General features: G+C 43.4%; 2 protein-coding genes across 4 annotated transcripts in view; one reads left to right on the forward strand and one right to left on the reverse strand.

Moving 5' to 3' along the window:
- lima1a (LIM domain and actin binding 1a) overlaps window positions 1-6,276 on the forward strand; it is a 28,536-nt gene extending 22,260 nt beyond the window's left edge. For all 3 annotated transcript variants that reach the window (XM_026154180.1, XM_026154178.1, XM_026154179.1), the window contains exons 6-11: window positions 1,862-1,956; window positions 2,948-3,013; window positions 3,152-3,203; window positions 3,413-3,477; window positions 3,664-3,797; window positions 4,160-6,276. In XM_026154180.1, the coding sequence (XP_026009965.1) occupies window positions 1,862-1,956; window positions 2,948-3,013; window positions 3,152-3,203; window positions 3,413-3,477; window positions 3,664-3,797; window positions 4,160-5,231 (1,484 nt within the window). In that variant the 3' untranslated portion in view covers window positions 5,232-6,276. The remainder of the gene's footprint in view (window positions 1-1,861; window positions 1,957-2,947; window positions 3,014-3,151; window positions 3,204-3,412; window positions 3,478-3,663; window positions 3,798-4,159) is intronic.
- Window positions 6,277-7,924: 1,648 nt separating this feature from the next.
- The window catches only part of spryd3 (SPRY domain containing 3), an 81,578-nt gene continuing 77,021 nt past the window's right edge, over window positions 7,925-12,481 (reverse strand). The window contains exon 11 of the mRNA XM_026153365.1: window positions 7,925-11,167. Coding sequence (XP_026009150.1) covers window positions 11,033-11,167 — 135 coding nt within the window. The 3' untranslated portion in view covers window positions 7,925-11,032. The remainder of the gene's footprint in view (window positions 11,168-12,481) is intronic.

The following is a 12,481-nucleotide window of genomic DNA, read 5'->3' on the forward strand; positions in this document are numbered from 1 at the left end:
ATGACCTAGACGGCAACGGCTGATGTGAAATTAGTGTTGCATGTTTCTTATTATGTGCTTTATTCTATCTATGAGCGAGCCTCTCATTTCTTTTTAGATGTGGACAAAATTTAAATGTCATCAAATACCAAAAAAGTAAGCGACAGAGTTTTATTATTGGCAGAATGGAAACCTTCTGTAATGCACAACTCAGCTGAATGTAAGTCGGTGAATGGCTTCATCTTCAAAAACTGCTGTCGGTGGATAAAAAGACAGCTGTGCGCTACTTCGCACCTCTGCCGAATCTTAAAATATCCTCCACACCACATGCGACTCAGTCATTTCATTGGCTAATGGTTCATGGTGGTTTTAATTTAAAGAGGAAGTGAAACTCTTTGACATGTAAGAGGCAGGTCATCCTTTTTTCTTTTCTTTTTTTTTCTTTTTTAAATGACTGAGGAGAAACCTGAGAAAACGAGCCCCTGCATGTGACCTTAAAGGGCTCATTTTTAGTAAACCCAGAATCCGTGACATAACCTCCTCAGTAGAGCGAAAGCTGCTGACTCTGCGGTCCACTTCAGCTTTATAGAAGCGTGTTGTTGCTGCTCTTCTCATTGTTTAGGTTCATGATTAGCTGTCTTATCAATCTTGTATACGGCTACGGTAGGAATAAATAAATAAATAAATAAATAAATAAATAAATGCACAGATGATTAATTTCCTAGAATTCAGGTATAAACCAGAAGTGTGGCTCTCTGCTAACAAATTGGTCAACTCTGAGACGATCGTGATAGTTTTGATATTTACTTGTAGCTGAGTAACATAAGCACCAAATAAAGTAGATGCTTAAGTGACCTGATGAAGCAACAGCCAATACTTGGATATTTGCTCCCAGGCTTTTTGTTTTGCACATTGTTTTGCTGAGCTTAAAGCTTTATTATTGTCAATAGCTGTTAGGTATCTGGCGCATTTTGGCAAATGCCCTCCCTCTATTTTAATCTCTTTACCTGCATATAATGCAAGCCTGCTCAAATGTACTTTCTAGGCAGAGCAGTTTTGACCAAACAGAATCAAGTAGATCCCTTTGAGTTCTGTTTACAGAGATTATTTTTATTCTTGAGCATCATGCTGTCTGGCTTAAAAAGAGGCTGACTTTAAACAGCTTGTATCAGGAAAATGATGAAGTGAAGGTCTGCAGTAAGAGCAGTCAGTTGGTGAATAATACTTCGGTTTTAATGTTTGGAGTCACATTTGAGTCCCCTGATGTGATATAAATGCAGAGTTCGGCCTCTTTTAGCTCAGTTTTGGTCTCAGCAGCTGTCTGACTTTTGTGATGACAGCCAAAAAAGGCACCTCGTGTGCGTATGCAGTCATTTTAACCACATACAGTAAAAACATGAGCGATGGAAAAACAAACGGAAAGACATCTGCTATGTCAAAGGTAAACTGGAGCTCTTCGTTAACGGTGTCAGATTTACAAAGTCTTTGGGATTTTTCTTTACAAAGAGTCTCTTCCTGCTATCTTCCTGGATGGATTACATCCTTCCCCGAAATGAAAAAGCTCAGAAGTGACGACACGGGCTGCTGTGTAAGCGCTGTGATCAGCCCACTGCCTAAGAGAGCACAGGAAGAGACAAACCCACAGTTTCCCTCCACGCTGCACGCAGCTCCTGACCCCGTGTTCCCGTCATCAGCCTGCATTCACAGCAATTAATGAACTGTAACAAAAAAAGTGGCGTCTGCAGGTTACAGCAAGCACAGAAAACACTGTTCAGACATGATGTGCCCACAAAGATGAGTTAAAATAGCTGAAGTGTTTGTTAGGCAATAACTTCTAGTGTTGTGTGTTTTTTTTTTTTTTTTTTTTTTTTTTTTTTTGCAGATGGAAGCCTCGCCGAGTCCACGCCTCTCCGTGATCGGATGGCCCTCTATCAAGCAGCCATCTCCAAACAGGAAGTCCCTCCCGCTTCAGTCAATGTGAGCTTTTTGTGCCTTACTGGAAACTTTCATTTCTGGTTTATAAATTTCTAATAAAAGTGAGATTGGTGGAGTATTCATGGTTAGTGAATTTGAAATAATCCTATTTAATTGTCTTGGAGCTGAATATGAAATAACACAAATCAACCAGAGAATTTAAAAAATGTGCCCTTAAAAGATCTGCATACCTTCACATTATAAAATAATTGGGTTAAGTTACAGAGGATGGACATTCAGTGGCCTGAGCGAGCCCTGCTGTGAAAAACATGCTTCAGCTGTTATCTTTTCCTCGACGTGAAACAGGAAATGAATCATGCATGACCTTTGGGTGCATGACGCTTGTAACACGAGCCTATTTATTATTTAGACAGCGCAGTTAAGATTGCAGAATCACACTGCCCGCTGACAAAACGCTAAAGTATTTCCAAACAAACAGTGTAAATCGGTCTCTGTGGAGCCGAGCTGGGTTGTGAACTCTGTGCCATCACCACCACACCGATGTTCCTGAATTATTCCAGGCCTGAATGGACACCCGTGGGGCAGAGCACTGGGGAATTTTGTATTTTCTAGGATGATTTTTGGAGACAAACTAGCTAATGGAAGCAAGTTGAAACAAAATGACTCCTTACATGTGATCCCAGCAAAGATATTTGCATGATTAAGATGCACATGTAGTAATTGTGTTTTTGTGGACCTACTTTTTCCTGGAGTTGTTGTTGCTGTTGACCAGCTGCATTATTGGTCAACAGGCAGTGACTGCTCTCTCTGATATAGGTTTAAACATCTGTTTTGTATACTTAAAAATTACTTGGAGCCAAATGGCACATATACCTAAGACACTGCAGTCCCACACAGTGTGCAGCATTGTGGATGCTCTGTTAACAATAACCCTACAGGTGATACCCAGTAGGTTTATCTCCTATGAAGCAGGTGATGCCGATGGCTTATATTCCGTTGTTAACTTTCCGCTCGTCCTTCTTGTTTTGCTCAGGATGATCAGCTGGATGGTTTCAGTGGGAAGCAGAAGGAGAACGTCCCCCCGTGCACTCTGGACATGGTGAGAGTTTATAGCCTGAAGGTGTTTTTGTTCCAGTGCATCAGTTTCGGCTCATCTCGACACGCATTTATCTAAACGTGTGTCAGTGTGTGATGTTTTTTTTGTTTTGTTTCTTTCACATCTCTTCTCCCGTTTCAGAGTCCAGAGTCTGAACCGAACACCAGGAGAATTTTCACCTCAGAGACCAACGGTAAGTTCTGCAGATAATTCGTGATGAAAAGTTGAAGTGAGGTTCTCACGTCTCGGTATGAACTGTCCGTCCTTGGCTTTAGTTTGTAATCCTGTAAGTGGAAGGGCTTTATCAAATATGCAGATGGCTCCCTCTAGTGTTGGTTCTGCATTACTGCCTTTCTTTCTTTTTTTTTTTTTTAAATTTTTTTTCTTATTTTGCTCTCTCAGGCTCAGGACCCGGCACTCCTGCGTCCTCCAATCAGAAAGACTCGTCCCAGTCAAAGACTCCCAGGGTGAGCCCTCACAACAAACATTTACACCTCACACACACCTGTGCACCCTACACTAATCTCCACCTCCTTATTTTTATTCTTAGACTTTAACAGAGTAGCTTTGGGGAGGGTTGATGGGCTCAGCAGTCATTGTTGGTGCCCATATGTGACAAAAAATGGGGGGAAATCATGTTTATGCGTGTGCAGAACTTCCGTCTGCCGGTGAGGGAGACCTGTGCATCGTGCCTGAAGACTGTCTATCCTCTGGAGAGGCTCGTGGCCAACCAGAACGTTTACCACAGCTCCTGCTTCCGCTGTTCACACTGCAACACCAAACTCAGGTGAGGCCACAGCAGATCGGGTCAGACAATACACCCAGGCAAACATTTACAAAGGATTTTACTGCATTTAAAGCTTTTCTGCAGGGTTACTTGGAGAAAAAAAACCCCTCTAAATTAAACTTTATCTCGAGGTCCTGTGTTCCCAGTAATCTAAAGAATTTAAAGATATGTTCTGCTGTTTATTTTGATTCTATTTATTCCATCAAAAATATCCAATAACCTTCTCAAAACTACTCAAAAGTACCATTTTAACCTGTTATGAACCCACGTTAACAATCTCTTTCAAACCATTCCTGATCAAGACTTTGACTTCTTTTTAGAAGAGGTCTGTTTTCTCTAAACTGTCCTTTGTTTTGGTCTAGTTTGGCAAATTATGCCTCCCTGCACAACAGCGTCTACTGCAAGCCGCACTTCTCCCAGCTCTTCAAGGCCAAAGGAAACTACGACGAGGGCTTCGGCCACCGGCCGCACAAGGAACTTTGGGAGGGCAAAAACGAGAGCGCTGAGGCCTCGCCGACATCTGTAACCAAGCCAACAGCCCAGAGCCCGGCCACACCCTCAGACCAGGAAAGCCCCAGTGTGGAGGACTCACCCTTGGCTAAAGTCAACGTCCTGACGGCCACCATGGAGGCTCTGGGACAAGGTTCCTCAGAGAAGGCTGACAAACCCACAGAGACCCGCAGGCTGAAGATCTCCTGGCCACCAAAAACTGAGCCTGAGGACACGCCCAGCCGCGGTGGAGCTGCCGCCAACACGGAGGTAGTCTCCACGGGTAAACCAATCAGAGCCAAGTGGCCTCCAGAGGAAGACTCCCCATCCACACCACCAGAGGAAGCCAGGGGCTCGCCTGTTCTGCGTCGAAACACCCCCCTGAAGGAGCGCAGCATGCCCTTCACCGCGGCAGCTCAACCTGACAGCCCTCCTGCTCCTGAGCCCAAAAAGCAGAGTGCACCGGTAGAGCGGCAGCCGAGTCCTGAACCCGCCAGCATGGACCTCCAGCACGGCGGCCAGTCGTCAGACAGCCAAACCCCCACCGAGGACAGCTGTGTAGATGTGCACACCAGCTCCGGAGAGGAAGAACAGGAAGAGGAGATGAAGAGCGAAGACGCTACAGACCATCATCTCCCCACAGAGGAGGATCTCGATGACGCTGCAGGAGGACAAGGTGAAGAGGAGGAGCAGATGGAGGAGGAAGACGGAGGCGTGCTGGAGGAAGACATGCCAGATGCTAAACTTCAGGAGACTCCAACTGAGCCGACTGCAGTCTCCTCTCCGGAGGCAGAGGTGGAGGCCAGCCGGTCGTCTCAGGACGTGGGCTTCTGGGACAGCGAGGAAGAGCATGAGGAGCTGACGGTGGAGGAGCTGATTAAACGTAACCGACACTACGAGGAGGAAGAAGAGGAGGAAGAAGAGGAGGAAGAAGGGGACGTATAAAGCGAATTTTCTGCTCTCGGCCAAAACGACGACATCCACGGACGCTTAACTGATCTTCTGCCATTCCTCCTTTTTCAGACAGTTTCTTCTTCTCTTCGTGATATAAAGTTGCAGCCGTGTCCAGAGTGAATTTTATTCGTGCCTCTTTCACGACATTTAGAATAATCAAATTTTTTTTAAAAAGATATTTAAAATGATTCCCCTTTAAATAAATATTTTTAACCCAAATGTTATGAGTCACAGAATAGATGTTTTATTTTTTTTTTTGTGTACGCGACTTTTGTAATTTTGTATTTTCATCGGATGCTTCATTATCAAACTGCTGTCATGAGAAACCGACTGCACGGTCTTATTAGACTGCAGCTCAGCTGTGACTGAAAAGTTTCTGAATTAAGACAAAGTAGAAAATAATAAGTTTGGTTTCTTTTCTCAGAAGAATCCAGCTGTGACTTTTGAGTTCTTGATCCCACAGATGGATGACAGTTAAAGGAAAAACCTACAGCTTTAATGCACCTTGGCATTGACTCAGGTAGCTTAATGGTGAGCGAGTTGAGAGCACGGTCTAAAACGCTTGTTCAGAATCTCCCATAGGCGTTCATTTGGCTTGAGATGTGTTGATTGTGAAAGCCGCAGCCTATGAGTAACTTTATTTTCACCCTCAAACCACTGTGAGCCCTCGTGTCCAGGTGGAGGCACTGTCACCCAGAAGAAGACTTCCACCAGGATGGAAATGTTACAGGTGGACCCAGACTAGCACACAGCCACCTCTCACTGCGTGGGTTAGGTTTTTGTTTTTTCCTTTTAATTTGTCACATATGTAACCATGAACGCATTGAACTGTAAGAGACTAATGATCATTTGTTTCCACTTCTGACAAGTTAAAACTGGACAAAATTATTGTAACATTTTAAGCCAGGGGACCAAACAGCCTGACCCGCTACTGTATAAATAAACTCTGAGTATCTTTTGACATACTGCTTAAGATTGTTTTCAAAAACTGTGATGTACTTTTGTAATTTCGCATTAAAGTTTGGCTGATGTTTTATTTGGTTTCATATTATTCAGACATATCACAGAAATCCTAGTTAGCCTTGTAATGGCATCTATAAGCGGGAAAGACAAAGCAGTGTCAGAGGCAGATGGGAATGGCTAGAGAAACTCCCCTCCTACAGTCTTCTGCATCGGTACCCCAGACCAAAAGCTAAGATCCTAATCATGCAAGAATGACTTCACTAGCCTGAATTAGGAGTTCATTGTCCAGGAAAACTATCACTGAAACACAATAAAAGAAATATATACATACACAAATAAAAAGGGACCACTGTTTAAAAACTGTGGTATTATTTTCATGTTTATGTGCACCTCACACACATTAAGTTCTCATGGGGTCTTTTATTTTGAAATCTGACCAGACTCTCCTTGGACCCTCCTCATCTGTTCTTTGCAGCTTGACCTGGCGTCAGTTGGGGGGGAAAATAAACAAGACCTGGCACCGTTTAAAGTGGTGCAGTGTGAATTGCCACTTCTGGGAAGTGTCTGAAACTCACTGCGGTGGGTCTGGTGGGACTACAAGCGATCTGCTTTAGAGCCATAACGCAGTGCAGCTGCTCCAGGTGCATCCCTGAGGTTATGTGAAAAAGCAGCACGCTACAAGAACTTTTGACAAGTGGTCAAACAAGGAATTTAGACTCTTAAATGAAAGTTTTAATCTAAACTAAAGCAGCAGCCTTATTGCACAAAGGTTCTCATTATACAGGATCATATGCAGTTATGAGGAAAGTACATCTTACTGCTCCCATTAAGAGTGTAAGTAGCAGTCAGATACTAATCAGTCACTTGACCAAACAATCTGAAGTGCATCATCTTATGCTGAGAAACAAGTGAAAAACATTCAAGACTGCTGTCAATCTTCCCAGGAGCAGAAAACTGAAAAAGCAAAAGCTACAAGTGTGGCTGCCAGGAGGAAAAAAAGAACACGGCAGCACGGCTTAGTGGAGACTTCTGGAACAATGCCTCTTTAGAGACCAAAGTGGAGATGTTTGGCCATAATGCTCAGTGCCCATTTGGCAAAAACCAAACATGGCATATCAGCACAAACTCATACCAGCTGTCAGCGTGGCGGTTTGGGCTTGGTTTGCAGCCACGGGACCTGGGCACCTCGCAGTCATCGAGTCGACCATGAACTCCTCTGTGTACCAAAACATTCTAGAGTCGAATGTGAGGAGATCAGTCCAACAGCTAAAGCTGGGCCAAAACGGGGCCGACAGAGATCCCGAGCACAGCAGCAGGTCTGCAAACGAACGATAAAAAGAAAACGTCCTCCACAAGATTCACGTGAGAGATTCTTTAACAGGACTAAACATTATATTACTGGAGTAATAATTACTGATTCATGTATATAACGTGTATATCACTGTAATAATGGAGCTGCAGCTAAAATACTACAACATAATGTTTTAGATTTATATTTCAAATAAGTAATTAAAGTTTTGCAATACAAAACATTTGCAGGAAGCATGATATAAAACTACTTAAAAATAAAGTAAAATTACTTGCAGGACAGGACATTTCCCTTCATTGTAACACTAACATTTTACATTTTTACCCTTGTTCATTAAACACTGACTTACCTGAGAGTGACACCAAATCCACTTGTGGACCACCACCACGGAGAAATCAAAACAATCACTTTGTTACATTACTGAAACTTTTATTGACGTTTAAACATGTTTGAACAAGGCCATTATAGTGCAATTCAACAAGGCAAAGAATTTTTTATTTTTTAAACTGGTACATAAATTCGTGGTGAACACGTTTGGAGACGCTACAAAAACTCTCACTGCATTTAGCTCTAATTTGGTTGAACCGCATAACTTTTTTTGTAAACTGATGAACTGAGTAAACGTCAGTATAAGCGACTTCAAAACCCTGGACAGAGATGTGGCTAACATCGCCCACATCGGTGTCTCATTTGTATCTTTGCGCTGTCTAGCTTTACAGTTTTTAGTTATAAGTTTCTATCCAGCCCTGCATGTGAAGGAAAAAACAAATATCTGATTACATTTTTATATCATTGGCTCTAAAACAAACAAACACGTGACGACTAAATACAAACACGCACTCTCCAGCAGATGTGATTTAATAGGTAACCCTGTGTATTAGTTTTACATCACATTAGATTTCTAGCATCACCGTCTGCAGTGACCTGTGGATGATTTTGTGTACATGCTAAAGAAACCTGCTGCTTGCACCTTTTATGAAGGCGCAGAGGAATGTCTATTTTACAGGGATGCAGATGTTGTAATAGGAAGATGCAGAGGAATTCAGTTTGATTTGGCTGATACAGAATAACAATGATGACTTTTCTCCCTTTAACCATAAATTAGAAATGTGTGGAAACCAGCTCCGACAAACTCGACAGATTGCTTCAGCTCCGGAGTCTGTGTCCCAAAGTGCAACTTAACCTGGGTCTCGTTCTCTTTGGATAGCCAGCGCTTACTAATCCAGTCAAACATAAGGTCCGGGGGCCAGATTCGGCCTGGCAAAAACTCCAATCTGGCCGTCTGTACTTCTTTGGAAGAAGTGGAGGATAAAAGTTTTGGACTATATATCCTTTTTTTCTTTTTTGTTTTCAGACTTTTACGACTGATAAAGACCTCCCTCACAGCCATTCATACTACATCAAAGTAATTAACTGATAGATAAACAATTAAGTTACATAAAACTTCTTTTGTTTTGTTTTTTAATTACAGGACATTCTTTTCTGTAATTTTACACATTTCTTTCTTACAATTTAACCTCAAAGGGTTGTGCTGACTGATTTCTTTCAATTCCTACTGTAGGATTTCGTTATCAAGTAGATAAACTGAGACAAACCGTTGACATCACCCTTCTTTTCTTATGATGTCTGAGAGATTCAGTGTGTGGATAAACAAACACTTTTAAAGCTTCGAGGCAAAAACTGATTGCAAAAGTGAATTCTCCTGGATTTGCACCAAGCCGTCAAGAAAGAAATGCCAGGAGTGATCTTTCACTCAGATTTTAACTTTAGTGCTCTGTCGGGTCTGCCACCACATCTGCCTTCTATCACTTGAAAAATATTGCTGAAGTGCGACCTTTTTTCCCTCTGAGCAACTGATGCAAGCTGCTGCTTCGGGGTTTTTTTACTAGCAGGATAGAAATTAAATTACATTTAATAGCAATTTAAGTCAATTACATTGCTAGACGGTGACTGGAAGGGGAAAAAAACAATTTGGATGCACAAAATTAGAAAAAGTGATCGAATCGAACTTTGTGACACAGACTCCCGGTGCTGCTTCTGCTCTCTGCACAGTCACACAAACACAATGTTAAAGTGCTGGTGGCCACAAACACAAAGACAAAACATTTTTCTTCTGACATGTCGCACAAACGGCAAATAAACATCAATATAGTTAATATTACATCACAAAGGGAGAGAAACTAGCAGATTGTTTCGAAAGATATCACTCAAAACTTTGAGGGAAAGAAAATGAAGATGCTGAATAATTCTTCATGTAGTGGGCAAACATGCAGGAGGAGTACAAAAATATTACATTACAGTACAGTGTGATGCAATCGAATCCAACAGCCCTGCGCCTGATGCTTGTGTGTGAGGTTTGCAGAGTTGGCTTTTCCTTTCAGAGGTGTTTTATTTGTGGTTATTGTTAGGTTTGCGGTTATTGTTATGGCTGTAGTGTGTTGTGTCGCATCAGGCAGCATTTCACTGTGTATTTCTGTTATTTTGTCCACCCGCTGTGTGCATGTGTTCCCTTAACAGCTTCCCTTTCACATAAGTGCAACAAATCGCATTCCCTGAACTTCTGACATAGAAGATAAACTGAAAAGTATATTTCACAGATTCCTCATAGAAAATATACCTGACATGTTTTTTTATATATATTTTCATTTGTAATCTCACTACAAAACACTCAAAAAGCTCTTCGTCCGCTCTGAGGAAACGTCTGTGCTGCTCAGTGGCAGCGTCTTATGTTTGGTTGTGTTTACTGTACTTGCAATAATCCAGATTCAAAAAAACAAAAAGCAAAAAAATGAATGTTAATGCACGTCTGAGACAGATCCACTGCTGACTTGCAGCCAGCTCTGGGAGAGCAGCGAGCGAGGTGGGGCAACAGCAGGTCTCCGATCGCTCAGAGGAGGGCACCCTCACCCAGAGAGAGGATGAGGAGAGGTTGGGAAAGAGAGTGAGAGACACAAAGAAAAGGAGAGTGGCAAGGAGAGAGGAGGTGAAGAGGAGGGGGGGTGTCTATTCCCTGACACATAAACTGCGAACGAGCTCTGACTCGGCACAACTGTTGGCCTTGCTCTGCTTTGCTTGGGGTTGTGACAAATGAAATAAACTAAGTGTGCCAGACCTCATGAGAGGGATTTAACAGCTCAGTATTACAGACACACACTGCATGCAGGAGGAGGTTAGAGGAGAGGACGACAGCAGTGCAGATTGCATAGAATTAACAGTTAAATGTCTCTCTGGAGTTTCTCGCTTTGAGGTGCAGCCGTGTATTCCTGCAGCAAGTACTCTGTAACCTACACAGCCCACGTAGGACCTGTCACTGCTTCTTTACAGCCACGAGGCTGGCCGTCTGCCGTGACGGCTGTGAAATGTACAAGTCTTATAAATAAAAGTCGGGGAAGGAAGACGACAGCGATGTGCATGAGTGTAGCTGAAGTGAGTGCGTTCTGAGTGTTAGTAGCATGCTAGGCTACCGTTTGTGAGCTCTACAGCGCAGTCGGCTGTTTGCAAGGCGTCACGAGTCCCAGGCTCATCCGCTGAGGGGATGCAGGTCCACCTTCACCTTCTCGCCGCTGCTCAGCATCCCCACGGTGGGGTACAGGCCCCCAGGAGGGACGACCATCTCCCTCCGGCCCATGAGCTTCCCATTCCTCGTGAAAAACACCTGCAGGGCATCAAACAGTTAAAACACACACACACGTGAGCCTTTTGCTGATGGAGCGCTCGAATAATTGGTCGTGAAACGAAAGTCTTCACATAATCGCCGATACTAAAATTTGAGAGCACGCAGCGTGCCAGTTGTAAACAGGAATTATGTCCAGTTAGGAAATACCGTTAAACAAATGGGTGACAGGGTAATGTCTGGATTCTCGATTGGGGGGGGGGGGGGGTCAGTGTTTACAGTACATGTCTGTACTAAATCAGCAAGTGATCAAACATTATCCAGCTGCTCTCAAAAGAACATCAACAAGCTTTTCAATCCTAATACCGAGGGCTTCTTTCCAAGTCTGAGAGCAAATACCGAAACACTAAACCAACAAGCAAAGTACTGGCGAGTTTGCGTCTTCTAAAAATCAGACTGAGTCACATATCAAACATTTACTGTACCACCCACTCGAAAAAGAACGGCTTAGCCTATTTAATTAGAGATGAAGGCTGAGGGAAACATACTTCGTTAGCCTGAACAACAGCGGCGTGGCGGTGCAGTGTAACGTTAAGGAGCGGTGCACTGAGACTTAAACGTGTCCTGCTGAGTAAACACTGACAGATCCATGGATTACGCCGTTCTATTCTCACCCACTTGCGTTTTCCGTGCTCACACCCGCTCGGTGACCTCTCGGCCTCCACTTGCACAACGGTGCAGGCGAGCGAGCCGAGCAGCTACGAGTCAAGACAGAGTAAAGAACTGCAGTAATTAAAACAATAAAAAAAAACAACAGTTGGAACATGAAGTGGTTAGATGGTTAGAGTGTACAGAGAGCTGCTGGGTGCACATTACAGTGAGGCGTGGTGAGACGGCGCACGCATGTGGGTTGCAATATGCAGGCCGCGGCGATGGCTCCCACAGGAGCCGTGTTACACACGAATATGAAAGTAATCATTGTGAGGCAAGTCGCTGCGGTTTCTGCTGTTGTAAGTAATATAAAATAATGACCGAGATCCCGCTGCGAAGTGCGCTCCGTGAAGAGCTGCCAGAAAATAAATAGGTTAAAGGTACCTCGAGGAGTTTTTTGAACGCTGAGGAGAGATATTTTTCTCCTCAGGAATGTTTTCTAACGGTTCTCTCTTGGTTCACACTGCTCGACTGATCAACAGGTGGCGCTAATGCAGCAAGGAAAGCATCAATGTGCCATCATTTCTCTATAATCTCATCCTGAAGGATGTCTTAATTCCTTAGATGCACTCAGAGGGGAGAGGAACCAAAACAGAACACGACCATCATCGAGATGGTGTACTGAGATGGAGTCGCAGGTTAGAG

The sequence above is a fragment of the Astatotilapia calliptera genome, chromosome 20 (genome assembly GCF_900246225.1).
Source record: "Astatotilapia calliptera chromosome 20, fAstCal1.2, whole genome shotgun sequence".
In the NCBI taxonomy this organism is placed as follows: Eukaryota; Metazoa; Chordata; class Actinopteri; order Cichliformes; family Cichlidae; genus Astatotilapia; species Astatotilapia calliptera.